Below are 26,485 nucleotides of genomic sequence, written 5' to 3'. Positions count from 1 at the left end.
CAGGGTGATTGGGCATTTAAAGGGCTGAAGTAGTTTGCAAAAGCAGAGATTTTTAAAACTGATGCATGGTTGAACTGGCAGCCACAGCAGGCTGAGCACAGAGTTTGGGCAGGACAAGCTGAGATAAAAGAGCTTTGGATGATCAAAACTGTGGAAAGTGGGAAAAGGAAGAATGGGGGAGGGGGTGCTCGGAAGGGCTTTGGAATAATGAAGGACTGTGATAACAAGTTTCAGCAGCAGCTGAGTGGAGACATTTACAGAGATCGAGATAGACCGTGTTGGTGAAACATGGTCTGAAGGCAATCTAAGGCAAATCAGATGGAAAATTTGCTGAAGATTCAGCCTCAGAGAGGGACCTGGGGGAGGTATTGGTATTGGTTTATTATTGTCACTTGTACTGAGGTACAGTGAAAAACTTGTCTTGTAAACCGGTCAATTCATTACACAGTGCAGTTACATTGTGTTAGTACAGAATGCATTGAGGTAGTACAGGTAAAAACAATAACAGTACAGAGTAAAGTGTCACAGCTACAGAGAAAGTGCAGTGCAATAAGGTACAAGGTCACAACAAGGTAGATCGTGAGGTCATAGTCCATCTCATTGTATAAGGGAACCGTTCAATAGTCTTATCACAGTGGGGTAGAAGCTGTCCTTAAGTCTGGTGGTACATGCCCTCAGGCTCCTGTATCTTCTACCCGATGGAAGAGGAGAGAAGAGAGAATGTCCTGGGTGGGTGGGGTCTTTGATTATGCTGGCTGCTACACCAAGACAACGAGTCCAAGGAGGGGAGGCTGGTGTCCATGATGCGCTGGGCTGTGTCCACAACTCTCTGCAGTTTCTTGCGGTCCTGGGCAGAGCAGTTGCCATACCAAGCCGTGATAAATCCAGATAGGATGCTTTCTATGGTGCATCGGTAGAAGTTGCTGAGAGTCAAAGGGGACAAACCAAATTTCTTTAGCCTCCTGAGGAAGTAGAGGCGCTGGTGAGCCTTCTTGGCCGTGGCATCTACATGATTTGACCAGGACAGGCTGTTGGTGATGTTCACTCCCAGGAACTTGAAGCTCTCAACCCTCTCTACCTCAGCACCGTTGGTGTAGACAGATGGAATTGGTCTATTTTACATATTGTCCATTAAAAATTCTGAAAGTTTTAACAACAGAGAATGTACTCAAGTTTGAGTCATTGACAAAAGTTGGCAATGAGAATTACTCTCCACATCATTGTAAAACGCACAACATGTTACTGTATTAATTAAAGGAAAAGCCAGTCAGGTGTTTCCAAAATTCCGCCATTGCCAGATCAAGATGCATGAATAACTCTTGGCCATACTGCTATTTACAGACATTTAAAAGAAATCAGAGAATTACAATGAAGAGACTTGAATTTATGTCTGAGCTTATCACAATCTCAGGACACTTTCCAGAAGTAGACAGCCATTGGTTGTCAGCCCTTTATTCAGGCAAACAACCTTGCACAATAAGATGATTCTCTTAGAGGGCTTGAATGTAAATGTCCCACACGATGAGGGATTTATATCTCTAGAAAAGAAAGGTTCCAGCTCCTGTTTCTGACTCTAACTATTGCAGGCTCACAAATAATCTTTATTCCTGGCCAGGAATTTTTAAAAAATCCAGGATTCCCTCTCCTGATTGTTTTTTTTTCTGACTTCTGTGACTAAGTATGAGCTGATGGCAAGATAAGGATCCAATCTACTGTCCTCACAGATAACAAAGTTATCGATATTTATCATCAGAAATACCCAGTGGCCACACACGATGCTCAGAAAAGGCTTGCCTAAAATAAACTTTTATTCAACATGCTGTAAATGTAAGTTTTAATTTAAAAATGGTGGACTCAAAGAGTTAAATAAATAATAAGGTATATCTAAATGAATTAAAAGAACAAAAAATGTCAGCAAACTTTAATGCCCTGAGCCATTTCATATTGTAAAAGAACTTGTCTTCATAAATAATTTGATGTTGTTGTATTTATGAAGTTCAACATTTCTAAGTGGAAATTCATTCTGATTTAATTTTTATGGGTCAAGTGGATAAATCTCTTTTGTTTCTCAGTGGTTTGTCTCTGAATTTCAATGCAATATGCTCTGACATTTCCATTTTTTCTGTCAAGTTTAGATGTGCTGCGGTTCAATGATTTCAGCTTATTCTGTGGCCCATTGCAGGTTTTGAGCTCTCTCACTGTGAAGATCCTGGCGTGCCTCAGTTTGGATACAAAATAAGTGACCAGGGACATTTTGCTGGAAGCACTATTTCCTACGGTTGTAATCCAGGTTATACCCTACACGGAAGTAGTATCCTGAAATGTATGACTGGAGAACGAAGAACCTGGGATTACCCACTTCCATCATGTATTGGTAAGAAATTTATCTGGTCACACTGAGCAATTATCCATTGAAGATAGAAAATTCTGTGACATTATATGGAAGATAAATGAAGCATAAAATATTTCAGTGAAGCATAGTTTTGAGATTCACAGGTATGATAACATTCAGTTCCAAAGTTTACCATGAACCATAACCAGAAGTGATATTTACATATTAATGCTGAAGTAGCCATCATGCAGAAAATATAATTTATGTTAAAAGTTATCAATCACATAACGATGGCTTCATTTTTTTTCAGAAATGTGTTTCCACTGTCAATAACAGTTATTATCAACAATTCATTTGACATAAAAAATAAGTCATTTTGGAACTTAGTGTCGATTGCATCAATGTGATTTGTGTCAATTAGTGTTAATTGCATCCATTTAGGTACTTTCTACATTGAAATGAGGGCTGTGGCTTGAACTAAGGAGTTTGTGGTGTGGAATGTTTGTCTCTGTGATTTGGAAACAATTAATAATATTCTGCCCTTCGCCAGTTGGCTATTAATTGAGTACTTTGCAATGATTGGTCAGTCTTTAACTAACACGAGTTGAATCATTGTCTTCAGCTTTTGAAGTTCATTTTGATAATTTAACTGAAAATGTCCAGGGAGATAAGGTGTATCTGTGGAGAGAGGAGTTAAAAAAAACATTCAATGAAATTAATGAATTCTCACCAGAGCTTGATAACAAGGATGTGTCGCTCTGACTGTTTAGTGTCCCAAGTCAAATTTCATGTGAGAAATTAGCTTGATCTGCCTCAGCCTTGTTGCTGGTTATGTTAACTACTGAGCAAGGACTATCAGTTAACACTTGTACACAATATTTCCATCAGAAGATTTTTACCAATAGAAATGGAGGAGTAAAGGTTTGTACTGTTGGAGCAGTTGGGAGGAGAGCAAATTCCATTGGGTATAACATTTGTCTGAGCAGCAGTATTTCTTGTGTACCACAGATGTTGATTTTGTCTCCCCCTATTGTGAAGTTGGACTGCATGTGTACAATTGTACGTGGGTTGTGCCAATTGGTGTCTTGGGAAGGAAGTAGCATGTACCATGTTAATACTTACTGGAATACACTAAATGCGGTCTATGACACCAAGGGCACTTAACACCAATTAATCACCAGTGCCGCTCAACTGGAACTCAACACTCTAACAAACTAGGTGACCGTTTCGCAGAACACCTGCACTCTGTCCATAACGTGACCTGCATCTCCCCGTTGCCAGTCACTTCAACTCCCCCTCCCACAATATCACTGATATGTTGGTCCTCAGCCTCCTCCACTGCCAGGAGAATTCCAAGCACAAACTGGAGCAACAACACCTCATTTTCCGTCATTGAACCTTGCAGCCTAATGGCATAAACATTGAATTCTCCAACTTTAGGTAATCCCCACCCCCCCCCCCCCCCCCGCTTCCCCACAACCCCTCCACCGTGCTACTCTTCTCTTCCCTAGCCTCTTTTCTACATTTTTGTTCCTTTCTCTCCTTACCTTTGCCCATCCCCCAGTGGATCTGCTCTCCCCTCCTCCCCCGCACCTGCCTATCACTATCTCTTACCTGCAAATACCTATCACCACCTTGTGCCCACCCCGCCTCCCCTCTTTTGTCCACCCATCACTGCTCTGCTTTTCCCTCCTATATATTGGGCTTCCCCTTTTCCTATCTTCAGTCCTGAAGAAGGGTCCTGGCCCAAAATGTTGATCGCTTGCTGCCTGGCCTGTTGAGTTCCCCCAGCATCATCGTGTTTTACTCTAAACGAATGCTGTCTTAACCTATGACAACTGATGACTGATTCATCCCTCCACCTGATCCCACTAAACTCTGCCACCATGACAATGCTGCTATTTGAAGAGATTGTTAGGTTAGTGGTTGATTAAATCCTTCTGCGTAATGCTTCAATACCGCCAGCGATTTGTGCTTGTAGACTTAGTGAAGTTTCTAAATTTTGCAGTTTATGTTGTTCTTGGAACTGATTAACCATTTCAAAATTTCTGCAATAATCAGTTGATCCCAAATGTCAGGGTGGTGGGGGTCCATAACCTTAGTTACCATTCCACTGGGAATGCTGTGTGATGGGGCAAATGAGTAATGGCAGTGTGGAGAAGGAAAAACTGCTCAAGGAGGAGGAAGCAAAGGGATCTCAGCAGAACTTCATTTCAATCCACGGTGTTACCTGAACACTCGAACCTCAGTAGGCAACCATTTATGAGGCATCTGTTTCATTTATTTCAAAATATATTTGATCAGTCAAAAATTTAAAGGCATATAAAGTCAACATTTTCATTATTTTCATTTCCATGACTTAACATCAGCACATCATTAGTTATCATTTGCAGAGAACCCTTGAGCAATAGTTCACGGGGTTTCAATGTGTTAGTGTGCAAGGGCAAGAGTTTCCTTCCCCATCGAGCTCTTGCAATGGCTGCAGCCAGCTTCGGTACAATCTTGCAGCATGTAAGTTTGGACCTTTGAATGAGCCCAGTTTGTAGTACTTGATTGTGGATTACACCCTGGTTTGGAATACCAGAGTGCAGCTTTCACTGTAGTGATGGTTCCTCAGCAGCAGTTGATACTCATTGCAGTGTGCTTCTCTGGGAATAGCCCATTGAACAGAATCCAGTGTTATGGTGCTGTTCAGAACAAACCTTGACAAATATCTTTGCGTCACGTTCAGACCTTCCTAATGAGCCGTCTATACTTTCTCATGATCTTTTCTCCAGCCTCAACTTCCAACTGCAGAGCCTAGCAAGGATCCTTTTGTCATAATTTTGCTTGGTATATGTCAGGTTCCTTCCAGACTGGGGATATCAGCAGGATATTTGAGTGTGCTGTTCACAGTATTGCATAAGATAGATCTTAAGATAGATCCAGCTGACATCTGACCATGCACAGTTGATTTTACTTGCCTGATATCATGGCAGCAGTTGAAACTCTAGTATTTGTGGAATTCTGTTGTGGGGCCTGTATTTGAACCTTCACAATAAACAGAAGTGTGTCTACTGGGCAATTAAAGTTATCAGATAAGCATAACTCTGCTGAGCAAACCACACAACATGCCCATCACAGTGTTACTTTCAAGTAGCATTCCAGACCCGTGCATCGAATGTCTCAAGATTTGGGCTGGTCTTCTGTGTGCTGCATAGTTTTGTAATCATGAAGCTCAACTCTTGTCACCAGCAGTGGAGCAACAAGTGGAAGAAAAGGGGAAAAGTTGGAGACAACTTTGATGTCAGACTGTGCTATTAATAAACATACCAATTTCCCATTCATCATCAATTCATACCTTACTTCCCTCTTTTGCTGACCAGCAAGCTCCTGCTTAGTCACAATGCCAAAGTAAAAGCCAATACCAAGTCAACATTCCAGCCCAAATTATAAATCAAACTATGTCAAATAACAACTGCCAATAATCACCCTTGTGTATTCCTTCAATGCAGCTGTCACTTTGCTGTGTGGAAGGCCAGAATGACAATTTGAATCACTCCTTTGGTTCATCCACATGAATGCAGGATATCCCAACTTTCTTGATGGGTCTTTATTGCTGTTCTCCTAATATTGGACTCTCCCGGTGTTCCCCTAACTGACAAGTTAGACCTCGCACAGGTTCAACAGCACCGCTCAGTTAATTAGGGGAGAGGGTGTGAGGGCGATGGGTAAGTTTCAGGTATTTTACATTTTTGAATTAACTAAATTCATTCAAATATCTCTAATTGTGAATTCTATTTTTTGTGATTTAGCATATTTAGATTCTTGAAACATCTTTTTACATTTTATTTTTTAAAGAAATGTATACAGTTTTTAATGGCATGGTTATTTTTAATAGATCTTGAATATTTTTTAATGTCTTTGAATGTCGTAGATATTCCAAGCTTTTCTGGTGACTTTGCCAGACAGTTCCTCCCGAGGGACACAGCTGGCTGTCAAAGCATTTCCGGACCAGTGCTTGCCACTTACAGGGGGAAGACCCTGTGTTGTTCTTTTGATCTGTTTAGCTGGTATCAGGAACTCGCTCTAGGTAAGTATGGTTAGGGGAATGGGAGTATGGGCATCTCACCACTCCCTGAGATGAGTTGGGTGGAAGCATCACTTACGCACTGCTACTGAGCACCTGCCTTCTGAATGCTATTGTTGTTGTCCATCCTGTCCCAATGCTAATATGCAGTGTTCCCATAGTGGCTGTGGTTTGACTGACAGAGCACTGCTGTCTTTCAGTGGAAGAGGTGACATGTGGCATGAGAGGGACAACTTAAGCTAAGCAGCTCTGTGTGTAGAAGGCTTGGCTTCAGGCTGCATTTTCTCAGTAGAAGCCTGTCCTGGATGACTGATGAGCAACAGTAAGTGTTCTGGACAAGTGGTGCTCTGTGAAATTGCAGCTACTCCCACTCAGCAGACATAGTTTGCTGTCTGGGACAGATTGAACTGCTGTGAAAACCTCCCTAAACACTGACACCCAGCACTTTGATAGCAGCAGCCTGAACTTCCATGGTAAAGTTTTTCTTTGTGTTTTTTTTAATTTTGAAAGAAAGCTTTATTCGTTAAAATATATGCAAGAAACACAATACCGTCAGGACACATCCTTCTTGACATTCATTGTGCCGTCAAGTCAATGCATGCTCTTACAATGCATCGATGCCACTCATGTTCGAGACCCAGTCCCTCAGTGTACATTGGCAGCAGGACCCTACACTGTGGCCCTTCCCCACACAGCCCTTGCCATGGCTGCACCGAGCTTCAGTATTTCCCTCAGCTCGTACTCCTGTGTTCTGGAATGTGCCTAGTCAGCAGCATTAGCTGAAGGAAATCTCCTTACACTGGAAGCTCAGTACATTTTGAGGAGACCAAAGTGCATCCTTCACTGAGCTAATTATCTTCCAGCAGCAGCTGATGGTTGGTTCACTATGCATCTCTGGGAACAGCTCATAGATCTGTTACTCAGCTGCTTGGGTTGAACCTTGACAAGGACTATTGCATCCTTTTCCAGACTTTCTTGGCAAATACACAATCCACAAAGTGATGTATGGTTGTCTCATTTCTATGACCGTAAGCACCCACGAATCCAGAAGGCTTGGCTTCAAACTGCATTTTCTTCATAGCAGTCTGGGCTGGACAACTGATGACCACTGGTAAGTGTATTGGACATATGGTGGTCTTTGACAGCATATTTACACACTGTGAAGCCACAGCTTCTCCTGCTCAGCAATCTTAGTTTTCTGTCTAGGGATAGGGTGAACTGCTGTGATACTCCACCAGCCCCTTTGAATACAGACATCCAGCACCTTGGTGGGCCAAATGACTGTATCTGTGCTGTATGACTCTGTGAACTACCTTTCCTGATTGGCTTTTGCACATATGTCCAGAGGATGTCTTCCTTCCCTGCTCAAGAGTTCCAATGCAACATCTAAAAATTAAGCCCATTTTCTCTTGCGTTTTTTTTCACGTAACTTGACAAGCAACGCTGTCAGAAACACAAAATGTCAGAAGCATTCAGCAGGTCACGCAGCATCCATAGAGACAGAAGCGGAGAAACAGTGAGGTTAATGCTGGCAGGATGGCAAAATCATGACAGCGTATAGGCAGCAGAAATGTTGTGTGTGACCTGTAACCCGAACAAGAAAGGAACATTTCCTGTGGTAAATTAATTCTGCACCACACAGGATTGTCAAGCCTTTGAATGTTTTAAATTCACTATTTTACAAGCAGGAGATCATAAATATAGCTCATCGACATTTTACCGAGATAAACATACAGCCATTAGAGTTCTGGTTCTTAATCCAGCAAGGAAAATCAATGTTAATTTAGCAAGAGAAAAGGGGACCAAAATTACAATGCATAGCTGCAGTGTATTTTTTCAGCAATCTGAAACAAAAAGTAAATTAAATACCATAGAGCTAGCTATTTCAAATGAGGCGTAATTTCCCATTATAACTTGTCACAGAAATGTGTCGACTTGAATGCAAACATTCGTGCTCAGTAAAGTACGAAAGGCTGCAAAAAGTAAATATTGAAGTGTGGTACAATGCTATTTTTTTTAATAAATTACACAACACTGTAACCAAATGTGTACTTTGTGTTCCACAGCTATGATAGTATATTTGTATGTGCGTACAAGTGAAACATTTTTCTTGGTACAAAAGGACAGTTTACTTCAATTGGAAAATCATCCAATCAATAATTCAATGCTTTCATTGTCCTAGAATACCCTGTTTGTCCCTTAAGATGATGGTTTGTGGTTTGTTACTGAACCCAACCTGAGGATCTGAACAACTGCTGACCACGGTTGAAAAGTTAAACACGCGCAGGGTGAGAAAGAAGGAAAGGGTTTGCACTCTGACTTTTCTTCCAGGTCTGTTAGTTATTGGCAGAAACCTGCATACGGGTGGCCTACCCATTCCTCTGAGCCGGTGGATGTGAATTGCATGTGTGAGAGCCAAATTTCATACATAAACCTATAAAGGCAAGTGGAGGAATTTTCAATTCATTATGCCAGGTGTAGTGGCAAGGATTAATGGATCCATTAATTATCTACATATTAAAATCTTAAAATGTTTACTAACAAAGCAAATCCGTATTTGCAAATGATACAAAACAACATATGCAAATTTAATATGTCTCTGTAATTAGGTTAGAATTCTTTTGGATTTTCTGGTGTTTTTTTTAAATACCTTTTTTGCATACCTCTGAGATTTTAGTTTTTAGAATAATCTTTGCTTTTCCCTTTGACATATTATGAGTTTAACAATGCAGATGTTCTTCTAACTAGATTAAAAATAACTTCCAAAATATATTTTAATTGATTTTTAGGATCAGGGCTTTGCTGGCAAGCCCAGCAATTATTGTCCATATCTAATTGTCCTTGAGAAGGTGGTGGTGAGCTTCCTTCTTGAACCTCTGTGGTCTTTCTAGTGAAGGTTCTCCCACAGTGCTGATGGGTGAAGAGTTCTCTGAGTTAGACTCACCAGCGATGAGTTAGACTCACTGGTGATATATATCAAATAATGATGGTGTGCAACTTGAATGGGAACTGTATTGGTATTGGTTTATTATTGTCACTTGTACCGAGGTGCAGTGAAAAACTTGTCTTTGCAAACCGATTGTACAGGTCAATTCATTACACAGTGCAGTTACATTGAGTTAGTACAGAGTGCATTGACGTAGTACAGGTAAAAACAATAACAGTACAGAGTAAAGTGTCACAGCTACAGAGAAAGTTGCAGTGCAATAAGGTACAAGGTCACAACAAGGTAGATCGTGAGATCATAGTCCTTCTTATTGTATAAGGGAACCACTCAATAGCCTTATCACGGTGGGGTAGAAGCTGTCCTTAAGTCTGGTGGTACGTGCCCTCAGGCTCCTGTATCTTCTACCCGATGGAAAAAGATGAGAAGAGAGAATGTCCTGGGTGGGTGGGGTCATTGATTATGCTGGCTGCTTCGCCAAGACAACAAGAGGTTAAAGACAGAGTCCAAGGAGGGGAGGCTGGTGTCTGTGATGCGCTGGGCTGTGTCCACAACTCTCTGCAGTTTCTTACAGTCCTGGGCAGATCAGTTTGCCATAGCAAGCCGTGATACATCCAGATAGGATGCTTTCTATGGTGCATCGGTAAAAGTTGGTGAGAGTCAGAGGGGACAAACCAAATTCTTTAGCCTCCTGAGGAAGTAGAGGTGCTGGTGAGCTTTCTTGGCCATGGCATCTACGTGATTTGACCAGGACAGGCTGTTGGTGATGTTCACTCCCAGGAACTTGAAGCTCTCAACCCTCTCGACTCAGCACCATTGATGTAGACAGGTGCATGTACACCGCCCCCTTTCCTGAAGTCAATGACCAGCTCTTTTGTTTTGTTGACATTGAGGGAAAGGTGTTGTTGTCATGACTCCACTCCACTAAGCTCTCTATCTCCTTCTGTACTCAGCCTCATTGCTGTTTGAGATAGGGGCCTACAACGGTGGTATCATCTGCAAACCTGTAGATGGAGTTAGAGCAGAATCTGGCCACACAGCCATGAGTGTATAGGGAGTAGAATAGAGGGCTGAGGACGCAACCTTGTGGGGCACCAGTGTTGGGAATAATCGTGTCGGAGGTATTGCTGCCTATCCTCACTGATTGCGGTCTGTTAGAAAGTCAAGGATCCAGTTACAGAGGGAGGTGCTGAGTCCTAGGTCTCGGAGTTTGGTGACAAGCTTGCTTGGAATTATTGTATTGGAGGCAGAGCTGTAGTCAATAAAAGTGTAGCCAATGTTTCTATGTGCCCTGCAGCCCTTGTCATTCTCAGTGGTGAAGCTGATATCGAGGTAGATTGGGCAAGTCACAGCAGTGCATTTTGTAGATAGCACACATGGCCACTACTCGCCGGTGAGTGAGAAGATGAATCTTGTGTCAGTCAAGTGGGCTGCTTTGTCCTGGAATTGTTTTTAACTTCTGAGAATTGTTGGATTTGTACAAATGCAGCCGAAATAGAGAGATTTCCATCATACTCCTGACTAGTGCCTCACAGAAGTGGAAAGGTCATGGGTGTAAACAGGAGGTGAGCCGCTTGCTGCAGGGTACCCACCCTCTGTTCCTGTAGTCAGTGTATATATTTAGCTGGTCCTATTGCCTTTCTGCTCAATGGTGACCTCCAGGATATTGATGGTGGGGGTCCTGGCGATTGTAATGCTGTTGAATATGGAAAGGTAGGTGTTTAGTCAGCCTATGTGGGACTGCTTCATTTGCAAAGGAGTTGCAAATGGAATTGAGGGTTGTTAACTCCTCAGTGAACATCTCCACTTCTGAACTTAGGATGGAATGAAGGCCGTTTATAAAGTAGCTGGAGGTGTTTGTGGCTAGGACACTCCTGCAATGATGTCCTGAGCTAAGATGATCGACCTCCAGGAACCATCTTCTGTTGTACAATGTATGACTTCAACCACTGGAGTGTTTCCCACTTGATGCCCATTAACTTCAGTTTACCAGGGCTCCTTGATGGCACATTGGGTCAAATGCTGCCTTGATATCAAGGAAAGTCACTCAGTTCACCTCTGAAATACAATTCTTTGAATCAAGGCTGTGATGAGGCCTAGAGTGGAGTGCTTCTGGCAAAACCCAAATTCAGTTTTGGTCAGTGAGTTGTTGGTGAGCAGGTGCAACTTGGTAGAGCTGTCAATGACAATTTCTGTCACTTTGATGATGACTGAGAATAGATTGACTGGGTAGTAATTAGCCAGGTTGTATTTGTCCTGGTTTATATGACATATTTCCCACATAATTTCCCACATTGCCAGGTAGATGCAGTATTGTAACTATATTGGAACAGCTTGGCTCGAAGCACAGCTAGTTCTGGAGTACATGTTGTCTGGTCTAGTGGCCTTTGTTGTATCAGTGCTCTCAACCAAGTATTACCTAGAGTCACTAATTTGAATGAATTTTAAATTTTTTATTTGTTTGATTGTTCACTAAGAATGTGAGGGTAAACAAAAAGATGAATTGCAAAGGAAAATTGATTGAACTCAATGGGTGGCCTAGTTGGGGCTCAAATTAACAGAAGCTAGAGTGGCCCAAAATAATGCTGAAAATATGCAGAATGTTTTTTCAAAATCTTTAATCATATATTGATATATTGAAATTAATAACTACTGATGTTTAAGTGCTGACAATTCCTTCCTATAATGCAGTATTTATGTTTGTAATAGTATTTCATCAGAAAACAGATTGCCATATGCATTCCTGAACTAACTGCATTGATCTTGAAGTTTGCAACTTGCTTCTAGCTTTAAGTGTGCATGAGGACATGCCACTGACTTTACACTGTGAGATCCTATGACCTACCTGTTTTTTGGTCATCACTACAAAAATGACAGAGTGAGCGGAACTTAAGAGCCATTGAGTGCATTAAGCTTGTAAGGGCAATTCTGTGGTGTATAATACCTGAGGTCAATTGTGCAAGTTAATTTTACAATGGTGGGCCCTTGTATAAAAATGCAATGGCCCACTGAACAATGCACAGTTAATGTGTCTCTCATTGCTGATAAAGTACCGGCCCAGAATATTAGATATGGTGTCATATTGCTGTCAACATGTTGGACTCTTGCCTTTGATATCCTTCTCTGATGGCGTTATCATTCCATTCCAAAATCTAAATATGCACGAATATACCTGGGATATATGTGATCTGGATGGGATCTTATTGTCTTTAATACGCTTCCATGTTTACTTTAAAGTTGTGTTGGAGGATTTAGGGAAAAAAAAGGCATGGCAATGTCAGATATAAATCATGCAGCAGTTTTATTTCACAGGACATGAAAGCTTTGTTTGGCCAGTATAACTTATCTTCACAGAATTGCCAAATTAATGAATGTGCTAGGTAATGCACAACCCCACGTCAGTGTGAATTAAACAAATTAACTTCTAGTTGCACTCCCGTTCTCTGGCCTTGGTCTGTTGAAAATTCTAAATATCTGTCAGTATCTGCATTTGTTTTTTTTCTGTTCATAGCCAGAGAAGGAGCATTACAGCAGACAGCCCTGGTGGAACACCAGAGCTACAGACTTCCCAATATGCACAAGATGCATGGCAGTTATTGATTATTAAGACAGGCTAAGAAATTGATAATCTTTCATCAGGCTTGAAAGACCACCTTTAAGTATTGGATCTGTTTTAACCACCTTTCTGTCTTATTTAAATGAATCTACTTTTCTTTAAAAGATTTAACATTAAATATGCAAAAAATAATAAAATAAAATCACCAACATTTGCCAAACACTTACTTGATTTTATATTTTTTGATTAGCTGAATGTGGAGGCCAGTTCAAAGGTGAATCATCTGGAAGGATCCTATCCCCGGGTTATCCCTTCCCATATGACAATAATCTCCGCTGCATCTGACAATCGAAATGGATCCAGGAAATATTATCAGGTACTATACATTTTATTTTATATATTTTGCAGTAAAAATACTGTTCAAAATAAGCCCATCCAGAGTCATTAAATTTGTACATTAATTGGAAGATTAGACCTTAGGCAACATTTCCTGAAGCCCTTTGCTGGAGTACCTTGACAGTTTTTGACAACTCCCCAGCTTCTCAGCAGGTTTTTTTTCAGCAGTTTTTAATGTCTTGGTTAAAATGCAAAATGAATAAAAGTTTCCAAACAAAATTGATGCATGTAATCGTGCTCGTAAACAGTCAATATTCACTCTTGTGCATTCCTTAATGCCTGTCTTTTGTGTGCCTTCTTTTGTCTCAGTGCTCCTAAGCAGTGCATCCCAGTGACTGCACTGCGGCTGGCAGAAGGCCGTTGACTCTCAATGGAGGAGGCTGCAAATGGCCTCGGAGGATGGCTTAACAATTCTGAGCCGGGAATTTGACTTCGGATTGTACCTTCTCAGCATAGGCGGCAACCATCTGGACTGACTGGGTTTCAAACAATAGGGCCACAGGCAGAGTGGGATCACAAATACTGACATCCCGAGAGATGACAGCATATCTGTGCTCCAGAAAGCCGCTATCACTCCCCAAGGTTTTACTTCAGCAATCCTAATCGTTCAAGATTGATGGATTGCAAAGCCATTTTGAACACTACTATTCAAAGCCATATTGGCAGTAGTCTGTGCATGCATGGTAGTAAGGAACATTTGCGAAGCAATGCTCTGAGCTACCACTGCAGCAAAAATAGTTGTGTTTTGCTTGTGCTGCAATGGAAGATGCAACACTGTCCATCAGAAAACTACATGATGGTAGAGTTTCAAAAACTGCATTTGGACCTACTAACCACCTCTACACTGGAATGAATGGGCTTCTAGCTTTGCATAAAACCTATTGCATTATTGGCACTGGATTCCTCTGTTCTCCTTGGGCTTGCATGCAAGCATCCTGATAAGCCTGAGAGTTTATTAGTCATTTCACTGGATGGTATCTGTCAGCCACCTCCTGCAATTGAAAAGCAAAAATAAAACACTGCAGATGTTGGAAGTCCAAAATAAACAGAAGGGCATTGATCTTAAATGTTATCTCTGTTTCTCTGCTTTTCTCGCTGCCTGACCCACTGAGTATTTTCTGGAGGCAGCCCCATTGAAATCTTCAAACCGATTACTCTGAGTAGACTGCCCTCTATGAGCTGGCTCTTGGAAATTCCCCATGGTCTTTATTTTCTTTGTAGGCCACTCGTACCAATGACTTACCAGGAGTAGATTCTGCCTTTAAGCTTGCTGCTCAATTATGAGCAGTGTCAACAACTGAGCTGGTGGCTCTGAGTGTGACATCAAGTGACTGTGTTTTCATTTTTACCCGCTTCATTTTCTCCTGCCTTTGCTGGGTCAGTTTGTAATTCTCAGCAACTTGAAAGAAGAAAGGTTAAGATGAAAGTAGAAGGTGGATACAGCGTACATTGAAAGCCAGTAAACTATTGGAGTGAAACAACACTTCTGCCATCTGGACTGGTCTGGAAGATCTCTGTGATATTCAGAAGAGCAACTTGTCTAGATGCATGGTGGTCTGCTGTAGCCTGCACAATCTTGCCACTGTGAGAGGGCAGCTCCAATGATGAGTTGCATGGGAAGCAGAAATGCCAAGCAAACTGGAAGAGAAGAAAGAAGAAAGGAGAAAACCAAATTGAAACCCTTCTGCCTGGGCTGCCCATGAACTACAGTTGTTGTAATACTCGTATATCTCCCAAAATAAATGCTCTGTTCTGAGCTGTCATGAAAAGAAACTGCCATTTAGACAGGGGTAAAGATTCAAGGCCAACTTTCAAAGCTCCTTGAAGCAATAAACAGCCCACTAACTCTTGGGAATCTCTGGCCTATAACTGCTTAAGGTAGAGAAGGCACATTCAGGATTGGATTGAGGACCTTGAGGCCATGCCTCGAAAGCATATAGAGCATAGAACATTACAGCACAGTTCAGTGCCAACATTTTATCCTGCTCTAAGATCTATCTAACCCTTCCCTCCCACATAACCCCACATTTCTCTATCATTCATGTGTCTATCTGAGAGTCTCTTAAATGTCCCTAATGTATCTGCCCCCACAACCTCTGCTGGCAGTGTGTTCCATGCACCCACCACTCTCTGTGTAGAAAACTTACTCCCCATATCCCCCTTATATCTTCCTCCAATCACCTTAAAATTATGTCCCCTCATGTTAGCCATATAGCAACCCTAGGACAACAGCAGAAGGAGTGTGCCACCTCACAAACTACCCACCCATTGTCCAGTCAGCCACTTCCTGACCTAAGTCTCTGGTTCCCACATTAGCCTCATCAATCATCTCAGAACCCACAGAATCAGCTTGGAAGCAAGTCATCCTTGACCCCAAAGGACCACCGAAGAAGAAGTAGAAGTGTGATGCTTATAGTTTTAAATCGAACCCCTCCTTCACCAACAGCCACAAGGAATACATTCTGTCACTTCTCATCAGATTGCCTTTTCATTGAAACTGCAAAAATAATAGCCATTACTACATAAACTTTTCAAAAATATGTATAAATAAAATCATGCCACATTGCATGGAAAAATAAACTAATCATTCTGTGTATTCCTTATTGCTTGCCTTCCATGTGCCTTTACCTGTCCTGATTCTCCTTGGCAGTTCTCCCCCAATGCCTGCCATGTGTGGCAGGTGAAATGCTGTGGATGTTTAGTGGAGGAGACTGCAGGCCTTGGAGGATGACCATGAAGAGCTTTGTACCCTGAAGGCCTAGTTTCAGACTGCAGCACCTTGGTGTGGGCGGTGGTCATTCAGGATGCTTAGCTGATGGACAACAGAATGGAATTGATGGGGTGGCAATACTGGGAAGACAAGTGCAGTCTTCCTCAGAGACGGTAACAGTTTCATCGCCATTTCCCATGGCAGAGAGTCAGCAATCCCAGTAATTTATATTGCTGATTGCTGTGACACATTGCAAGCCCCCAATACCGACTGAAATTAAACAGCCATGAGGGGAGGAGTGTGAATTTGCACTGCAACAATCGCATAAAGTTGTGATGGAAACTATCACATCAGTTCAACTTCAGCCATCTATAAGTGTTTGGAGTTGGCCTCCTCTTCCACACTGGAAACAATGAGCTCCAAGTTCTGCAAAGCCTTGTGTCACAGTGGCACCAGACCCCTCCAAGATATTGAACCAAGTTTTCTTACAGGCTTCCCAATGAACCAAGCATTTCATTGAGCAAATCCTGCTAGCCTTTATGTATCACATCCCTTTAACCCCTCATATGACTCCTCTGTGGAAGAACTTGCATTTTACCTCACATTCCAGCAAGCTTGCACACACTCTATTCTTTCTACCTGTATCGGTAACAACTGCTGGCCTCCAATGTCTCACCGCATTCAAATCCCACTACTATAACACCTGTTAAATTTTGCCCATTGCCAGTGGTTGAGGTGGTGGTTGCAAGTGCAAAATCAAATAGCAATATTTCCTTCCTTGTCCTGGCGTCGTTGAGTATGTGAAAGGAAAAGATCACAAGAACTGGAGGGAGAGGAAGCAAGAAATGCAAGGGCTGCATATCTACATATTCTGCAGCTTGTTAACCAGAACAGCAGTGGATGTGGCAATGCAGAATGAGAAAAGGTGGCTTGATTTGAGTACATTGTTGCCTTTGCTTTAGCCTTCACTCTCTCACGACTGTGAATAGCACAAACATCTCAGTGATGTTCAGATTTGTCTCCTCCATTGAAGACAGGACATGCTGCTCATCTCACTCTACCTGTTTAGTTACTGCTGTGTCTGGATATGTGACAGCTGACCTGTAAGAGAGAGAAATGCTTTTCATTGTATTTGTGCAATCTGAGAGACGCAGATGTCATTGTTTAATATCTGGCAATGTGCAAAAACAGTGAGATTTGTATGCAGAACTTGCAACGGTGCTAAGTATGTAAAAATGTGGTTGTGCATCTATTGTGTCTGAGTCAAGTTGTAGTCAGTTGAGTGAAGGGAGAGTGTTGTTGGGAGTGGGGTGTGAGATGTGAGTTGAGCGGTGTCTGAGGCTGGTAGTGCAGTTAGTTGAACACAGTGTTTGAAGGTACATTCACAGACTTGTCTCTTTGAGCCTGTGCATCCAGAAACTTGAAACATAGCTCCTGCCATTGATCTTCACGGCTCTCTGTTCCCATTCTCTTCTATATCTAGAACACCATATTTTTCTCTCCTTCAAGAGTTCAAGTCCAATATTTGATTACTATTGAAGCTGTACCATTGTCTACAGTTCCCTGGGTCAACTTCAGTTAGAGAATGCCTGCCAGTCCCTGCTTCTGACACCATACTGTTCTCTTTTATGTAGTACAAACTAGCTTTTACCAGTACAGACCAGTAAAGTGCTAGTCCCACATAGTATTGGTCCTCTGCAATAGCATTCAAGCAATGAACAGTTAGTGTGGGCTGAATGCTGTAACGTAGTCACAAGTGCCTCACTTTAATGACTGGATGAGATTATCATCCAATGATTGTGGCTATTTTCAGGGCAGTCCAATTTTGCCCCTATTGGTTCTTGTGCTTCCATTATTTAAAAATTGCACTGATGAATGATTTATTTTACACATATTTAGTATTATGCTTTTTGATATTAATCTAAAAATCACACTTCTTATTGCAATAGCCTATCATCTATGATAAGATTATTTGAGATGACATCTCAAAAGCATTTGGATTATAATTGGTTTTCTGTGCTAAATAATTGTACACAAATAGATTTGGTTGGCAGAATCTTTCCAGTTTCTAATTTTACATACATGCAATGCTTTGTGGAGACATGGCATTTAGTCCCATGGAACTCCTAGTAGCTTTTCAAAAGGTTGCACTGAGGGAAAGTTAACGTGGAGTGACGTTGTCAAAGAACTGGAAAACATTTTGACAGGCTGTCTTTTCAGTTAAGCAGTGATGTGGTCTGGAAAGACTGACCAATAAAGGAGAAAAATCATAACTGTATTTTCATTAATAGACTTTCATACATTACAGGTTACTTAATAGCACAGCTGGGTCGACTGAACACAGATTTTTAATCGAAAGGCACAGTGTTATGAATGCTGGAAAACAAAATGAAGATGCTGAATATATTCAATAGTTTAGACAGTAACTGTGCAACAGAGAAACAGAGTTAATGCTTCAGACTGATGACCTTTCCTCACATGTTGAATAAACATGAAATTTTTCTTCAATTTGCATATGACTAAAAGCTAAACTTTAGCTCATTTGACCCCACCTCGTCGTTCATTTCTTGAGCTACTTTCCACTATTTCATTGCTTTGAGACACTTCCATAGTCTCCTTTGGCTGTAACTGTGTCCATTTTACCTTATTCTAAGAGCTTGTTATTATTCAAAACTGAGTTGATGTATTAATCCTAAATTACTTATTATGTTTTATGGTGGCAAAAGTCTCCATTAGTATGCGAGTGAGTGCCCTTGATATCAGGATGGCGTTTGACTGTCTGTGGCATCAGTGAGCCCTGGTAACACTGAAGTTCTGCAAATCAAGAAGAAAACTGTCACAGGCTGCAGTTTTGCCTTGCCAATCCACAAAAAAATCAGATTGTTAACCCAGTAGCCTCAGTCTTGATATTTGTCCAAGTTGTATAGTACAATCAATATTGTGTCAATCTTGTAGATACAGGTTGTCAATAATAAATATTACTTTTCTTCATTTTACAGCCTTCAGTTTATTGCATTTGATACTGAGGCATCTCATGACATTTTACGTGTGTGGGATGGTCTTCCTGAGAATGAGATGCTTCTGAAAGAAGTTAGCGGATCTCTTATTCCTGACAATATCCACAGCACCCTCAATGTTATCACAATCCAGTTTGATACTGACTTCTTCATCAGTAAATCGGGATTTGCTGTCCAGTTTTCAAGTAAGTATCAGGTTATCCTTTCTTGTAAAGTACAGCCCCATTTAATGAGGAAAGGATGAATATGTATTTCTTCGATTGAAGTTGTTACAACGCAATTTTAATACATGATTACTGGTGTCATGGAAATAATATTTATATATTTGCTTTGGATTTAATATATAAGTAACTAACATTTTCTGATATTTGAAATAATAATTGCAAATAATGATTGCCTTTTGAGCTGATGTGAGAATTGCAAGTTTGAGTTGCAGGTCTGTTTATTAATATTCACGCAACAGGTAGCATTAAAATATTTTAGCTTCCGAACAATCTCAAAGAAAAAGAACAACACAGAGAACTGATAACACTGTTGGCACTTGCAGAAAATTGGTTGAATGGATGCAGCCACCTCCAACCCTTCTGTTGTGTGATACCAACCTTTCAATCTGCTGAAATAGGATATTTTCTAACAATTCTTCTCTTATGATATTAATCATACGTGCACAAGTGTGAAGGCAAAGTCAGTTAAAACTGAAATATGAGGATGATAGAAACAGGTGATTGTAAGGGTCAAGCAAAAACACTGTAAGTATAATTTATCAACAAAAACAAAACACACAATTGATGGAAGCAAATTAATGTCATGACAAAACTAAAAATGTTGAACATGCTCAGTGGGTCAACCAGTATTTATGGAGCAAGAAAAGGAGTTAATATTTCAAATCAATTACGTATCATCACAACTTGAAATGTTAAACTGTTTCTCTCTCCACATGTCTGCCAAGTACTTATAAGTATCTTCTGTTTGTATTTCAGGCTTTCAGCAGCTCTAGTATTTTTGTCTGATGTTAAGTTGGAGTGTATAGTGTTACAATCTATTCGTCAGGTCAGCATATTGAATTGATGAAGTTGTTCGCAAAGCAATGATATTGATGTGTTTTGATAGTTATTTCAATTGCCCCTATGTTTTCCTGACATTGAGAGGTTTTGATTCCAATGATCCAATTGTGATGATTTGAAATGTTATAGACTATCATTTTCTACATTTACATTTTTGCAGTTTATTTCAAACAATGATTTTTACTTGATGACCTCATAATTTAGCTTGATCATTTTTTAAAGATTTTTCAAATTCTATTCACATGGAGAAATGTAATATGATATATTATGATTATTAGCTCTTTTTTTAAATGCAAATCTGTGGCAAACCCCAGGTAAGCATTGCCCTGAGTCCTTCATCATACATTGTGATTCAGGTAAATCAATTTAAAGAGTTTGCCTGTACTTTCATCTGATATGCTTCCCTTGCCTTAATGTATTGCATTAATCTGTAGAAGATCTTCTCAGTGCAGGAATGTGTGCAAAAAAGAGAAAGCAGGAGCAGGGCTCTCTAATCATAACAATTTACTGGCTTCATTGATGGGTACTTGTCAGTTTCTTAATAAGTCAGAGTATAGTCACAAAAGTGATTGAGTAACCCAGATGCCAAGACTAACAACCCAGAACTGTGTTTAATTTCCTTGAATAAAGTCTGGAATTAAAAGCTAGCATAAGATCCAATAGGGACCTTGAAACCTTTAGAATGACATAAAGATCCCCATGTTCACTGATATTCTTCATGAAAGAAAATCTGCTCTTACTGGATCTGGCCATTATAGGGCTCAAAGCTCACAGCAGTATGGTTGACTCCTTGCACGTCATTCAGTTCATTCTAAATAAATATGAAAAAGTTGCCCCTCAATTCCCTTCAAACCTTTCCCCTCTCACCTTAAATCTATGTCCTCCAGTTTTAGACTCCCCTACCCTGGGAAAAAGATTGTGACCTTATCTATGTCCTTCATGATTTTATAAACCTCTACAAGGTCACCCCTCAGCCTCCTACGCTCCGGGGGGGAAAGGAACAGCCTATCCAATCTCTCCTTATAATTCAAGCCCTCCAGTCCTGGTAACATCCTTGTGAATCTTTTCTGCACCCTCTCCAGTTTCATGACACCCTTCCTATAGCTAGATGACCAGAACTGCACCCAATACTCCAGGTGTCGTCTCACCATTGTCTTGTAACATGAAGTCCCAAATCTTTTACTCAATACCCGAACTGATGAAGGCAAGCGTGCCAAACGCCTTCTTCAACACCCTGTCTTGGACTGTACCTCAGTACTCTCACAGTTGTATGTGGTGACTAAAAGACTTATCCAACCCCTAACGTCCAAGCTACAGGATATGCTGATGCTATAACGAAGGTGCCAAACATATCAGTTAACAGTCGAACCACAGGAACCATTGACATCAGTACAGAGGAAGGATCTATACTCAGAAAATCTTAGTTTGAGTAGGGCTAAGAAACATATCGGGGGCAATAGAAACATAGGTGGGAGTGGAATAGAGGGTCCCAGAAAAATGGTATCAATGTGCTTTAGGAAATTAGAGCTACAGGTAACAGGGATAATGCTGTAGTAAATAAGACAGAAAATGCTGGAAGTACTCAGCGGGTCAGGCTACATCTGTGGGAAGAGAAACAGATATAACGTTTGATGTCAATAACACTTGCTCATTATATATACAGACACATCACTGTGTGCTCCATCAATGATTCCATTTCTGATGTCCACCAAATAGATCTTCTCATACTTGTGATATGGGAGCTGACTGGATAACATAAGGGGTGGCCGCAACACACTGGAGATTTGTGCATCCACTCCCCCACATGTTCCCCTGCTGATTTATCTGTAACTGCACAATAGTTGCAAGAGAGGGATAGAGAGGGGGAGAGAGAGATCCCTGAAAGTCTTACCAACTATGTGGCTATAGCACGGTCTGCATACAGTTCCAGTTTTGGCATATTAATTGGTGCGCAAAATGCCATTGCATTGCGTGTAATGTATTTCTGCCAAATTTCACTTTTCTTTTCCAAAAATTTAATGCCACGTATGTTTAGAGCACTAAAAGATGGTTAACTCCAATTTCCAGGCAATAGTTGCTTCACTATACTTCATATAACTGGAAAGAACAGCACATGATATCCTACAAATAGTAAATTAAATGCAGTTTATATTTTCTTCTCTATTGTAAAATAACAATTCTGAATAAATTAATTATGCTTTCAAACACTGTCAATATAAAGGACTATTATCCTTACAATGACTAATCTTAATCATTTACTCTAAGCCTTTTGTCACGCTTGGCTGTTTCTTTAATGTCATCAGCTGTTTTACAGTTAATCTGCTGGATAACTTACACTTTTTAATGTCGTCTTGTACTGTGACTCAGTGCCATCCATGCTTTAGTAGGTGGATCTCTTGATTTTACTTTCTCCACACACCCACTCCCCACCCCTCCACCACTGTCACTGATTTTTGAAACCTTACTGACGCATTGCAAACAGATGTTGCTGCTTCTGCATGAGGAAGTACAGTTGGTGGTTTACACACATTTTGATCCACATCTTGCGTTGGGGATTGAGATGTGGCTACAACGCCTTTAAGGCTGGACCAGGCTGCTAATTTGATCCTTCATTTCTTAATTCTGCTGCCTCTTTTGGAAATGTCCTCTGTGAGTTCATAACATTCTTTCTTCTGATCCTGATCTCCAGTGGGAACTTTGGTCATTAATTTCTGAACAAAATACCTGCAGGCCTAGAGACCTGGCCAGTTTAATTCCTCTGCACCTTGTGGCATCAAGAACTTGACAGCTTAAAGCCTCAGTTGAGGACTGAAAGATCAACCAGTCAATTAGAAATAGGGAGGGGGTGACACCAGCCAAGAGAAGCTCATGGCAGTACACATGCTCCTTATGGTTTACAAAAAAATCTAAAATTAAATTTCAAACATGCCTGCCTAGATCTTTTCCAACCCATGATCTGTTCATAGGTCTGGGCTTCTTGGAAAACCATTGCAGAAGCTTCTGAAAAAAATATTTCAGCTGGGTTATAACAAACCAGATCTGCATGTATAATGGAGGATCCTGTTTCTTCAGGCATCTAGCTCACCTGTTCAGTAGAACAAGTTAAGGTCAGCAGATGGAGAGAAGGCAGCTGGGTGAGAGGAGCAGGGGGTGTAGGGGAAGTGTTTCAATTGCTCTCTCACCCTGTTCCTGTGAGCCAGTGGCTGTCAAACTATTAAAATTTGTATCACTGCAGACATGGCTTTGTGGGCTTTCTCTCATTTTCAGAGGCAGTACAGCTTATAGCTAGCAGTACAATTGTGCTTGAGAGTTAACGTTTTGGGTCAAAGACATCGGTTCTGAAGAATGCTGCCTGACCTGCTGAGTATTTCCAACAATTTTTGTTTTTCTTTAATTTCCATCTTGTTCTGTTTGAGACTTGTACCAGAAATACAATGACTTTGATAGATTGGAAAATTAAATTGCTTTACATAACATTAGATCAATTCGATGTAATATCCTTCTTTTCAAACTGAGCCTGGTGTTTCTGAGCATTCAGTGGCCCAAGTAAGTGTCAAGAATAATAATTGTCTCAAAAATGACCTTCCGTTTCCAGGACTAAGCTAAGCATTATTTGTTGTTTGCATTTGCTATAGTAATATCAGTGCTTGTGGTTTAAATATATTATGCTGTAGAGTTTTTGAGCTTCCTGAAGTTGTGCTGTGTAAAATGCAAGCTATTTTTTTCTGGCTCAATGTTATCTTAAATAAAACATTAGTTGACATATATTAGAAGTACCAAGTGCTGTAGGAATTCTTGTGAGACATAATTTGGTTGTGGGTGATCTGAATTTAAAAAAATAGGGCAATCAGAAAAATGTAAGTGAATATGTTGCTTTTCCACATGATAAAATTAGCATTGGCAAAAACTTACAAACCAGCAAAAACTTTCTTTTGTGTGGTAAACTACTTGAAGGAGTATTTACACTGCTCTCAGTAACTTTAATGTGCCACAGCAGCCACTTGAGAAGGAACAGTGTAACCTGAATACCAAGGAAAAGAAATTGAAGTTACACTATCCCTGTAAAATTAGGATTTCTCACCTTGGGTCTGAGCAGAAGACCAATGCCATGTTCTTCAGCAACTGGCCCGGCTGATCCAACGTCCCCTTCACCGTCAGGCCTGACTACCCGAAGGTGCTGGGGATCTGGTTCGGTGGGGCTGAGGCATGCAATAAGAATTGGTGGAAGCGGTTTGGGAAGGTGAAGCAGAAACTGGGACTGTGGGAACGGCGCTCCCTCTCAATAACTGGGAAGAACTTGGTCATCAGGTGTGAGGTGATCTCAGGGCTGTTATACTTGACACAGGTGTGGCCTGTTCCTTGCTCCTCTGGCTTGGGAATCACCCGTGCCATCTTCCAGTTCACCTGGGGATCCAAGATGGAGTGGGTCCCATGGGTCGCCACGCACAAGTCCCTGGACTTGCAAAAGTGTCCCCAATGTCGCCGTCATCCTGATGACCACCTTCGTCTGTGGCTGCATCAGGCTGTCCGTGGAACCAAAGTACGTGGCACCAAGTGTCACTACGTGCCAAGGTTCTACCTGTCCCCGGTGTTGTGAAGGATGGGCCTGGCCCCATTGCTGTGCAACATCCCAGTCAGCTGGACTTTGCCGCACTACCTGTCCTTCGTGAAAAAGTTCTTCCAGACCAACACCTTTGACCACAAGTCCATCAGACAGTGGTCAGCACGGAACATCCTGCAGACACTGCAGGAGAAGGACTTGATGGATACTGTGGCGTGGTTCCCTGAGCAGACTGTCCAAACCATCTGGCAAAAATGCCTCATCGCCAGAACTCACCAAAAAGTACAAAGACCTCGCTTGGCTGGCAGTGAGAGGGGCCCTCCCAGTCAGATCCTTCCTGCATGGTCGAAACATCACTCCCAGCGTGCGCTGCCCCCGGGAGGATTGCGCTGGGGATGAGATGGTCGCCCGCCTCTTTGCGGATTGTGGGTTTGCGAGAAGGGTGCGGCGAAAGATGCAAGGGTCCTTGTCACGGTTCATCCCCAGCAGCTGTGTAATAGAGGATTCTCTGATCTACGGGCTGTTCCCAAGGACACACACAGAGACGGACATCAACTGCTGCTGGAAAGTCATCAACTCGGTGAAAGATGCCCTTTGGTCATCCCGAAACTTGTTGATCTCCCAGCACTGTGAGATGTCCGTAAGGGAAAGCTGCCGACTGGCATATTCCAGACTGCAGGAGTACGTGCTGAGGGACGCACTGAAGCTGGGTGCAGCCAACACAAGGACTCGGTGGGGAAGGACTACAATTTAAGGCTCTTCTGTCACTGGAGAGGGAGAGGCGGGGTCAGGTGAGGAAGCCCCTTAAATATTGTAAATATGGGATTGGGGTATCACCCCAGGGAGCCACACGAGTGACATTGGTGCTATGTTTTTTTTATATATATAAAAAGGTCACACTAATGATTGATCTGTACACGAATGTAAAGGTTTGCACTGTTTTATTGTTGTACATAGTTTGTTTTTTATGATGAATAAAGTTTATTTTGGAATAAAAAAACTTAGGATTTCTCACCCCATGCTCCACATCCAGAAATGCTGTACTTGAAGTCATACTTAGATAAAGTAAGGTTGCTTGTTTTTAGGCTGAAAGGTGACCAAAATTTCTACTGCAGACAGAGAATGGAAGAAACGAACAATGTTGTGAACTTATTGGAGATATGTTCTGGTAATGTAGAAGACAACAGAGTTAAGGAAAGAAGAAAAGACAACCCAGTAGTTTCTGATACAAGATGATTATTCCAAGTACACCACTTACAAAATGTTTTCTTAAAGCCTGGTACTTAACCATTTCATAAAGTATATAGCATTTTCCCCAATTTCGGACTAATATTATTGTCCGAAAATCTATTGTTCTCAGCCTTGGATAGATTCAAAGGTCTTCTGGGGTAGAGAATTCTATAATTCAGAAGTGAATTTTTTTCTCACTTCAGTTCTGGTTGCCCAACTGAGATAATGACTAGATCTAGATTCTCTAGTCAAGGGAAAAAGCCTGTCAGCATCAAACTTGTCAACCATGCTTAGGTCTTTTTTTTTTGTTTTGATGAAATCAATTCTCATTCTCTTAAACACCAAAGAATGCAGATCTACCCAGCTCATTTATGTTCAACTTTATAAAACACTGGTTTAGCTACAATTAGAATATTGATACCAATTCTAGTCACTGCATTCTGGGTAGGACATTAAATCTCTTGAGATGTTGAGTAAAGATCAGGAAGTCAGAGCAGTTCCAGTCTAAATTTATTTCTTTGTTTATTTTCATGTCTTTTAACTGCAGGTATCTAAAATAATTATTACCTTGACAACACTGGTATGCACCATGTCACAGACATGACC

General features: G+C 41.2%; 1 protein-coding gene across 1 annotated transcript in view; it reads left to right on the top strand.

Moving 5' to 3' along the window:
* Positions 1-26,485, top strand: part of csmd3b (CUB and Sushi multiple domains 3b) — a 1,392,611-nt gene that overhangs the window by 1,093,453 nt on the left and 272,673 nt on the right. Inside the window, 4 exon segments of the mRNA XM_052022622.1 lie at positions 2,183-2,374; positions 13,152-13,241; positions 13,244-13,277; positions 19,007-19,209. Of these exon segments, the coding sequence (XP_051878582.1) occupies positions 2,183-2,374; positions 13,152-13,241; positions 13,244-13,277; positions 19,007-19,209 (519 nt within the window).

Source organism: Pristis pectinata, chromosome 9 (assembly GCF_009764475.1).
Source record: "Pristis pectinata isolate sPriPec2 chromosome 9, sPriPec2.1.pri, whole genome shotgun sequence".
In the NCBI taxonomy this organism is placed as follows: domain Eukaryota; kingdom Metazoa; phylum Chordata; class Chondrichthyes; order Rhinopristiformes; family Pristidae; genus Pristis; species Pristis pectinata.
The sequence above is the reverse complement of the archived record's forward strand: the minus strand, read 5'-3'. Positions and strand labels throughout refer to the sequence as shown.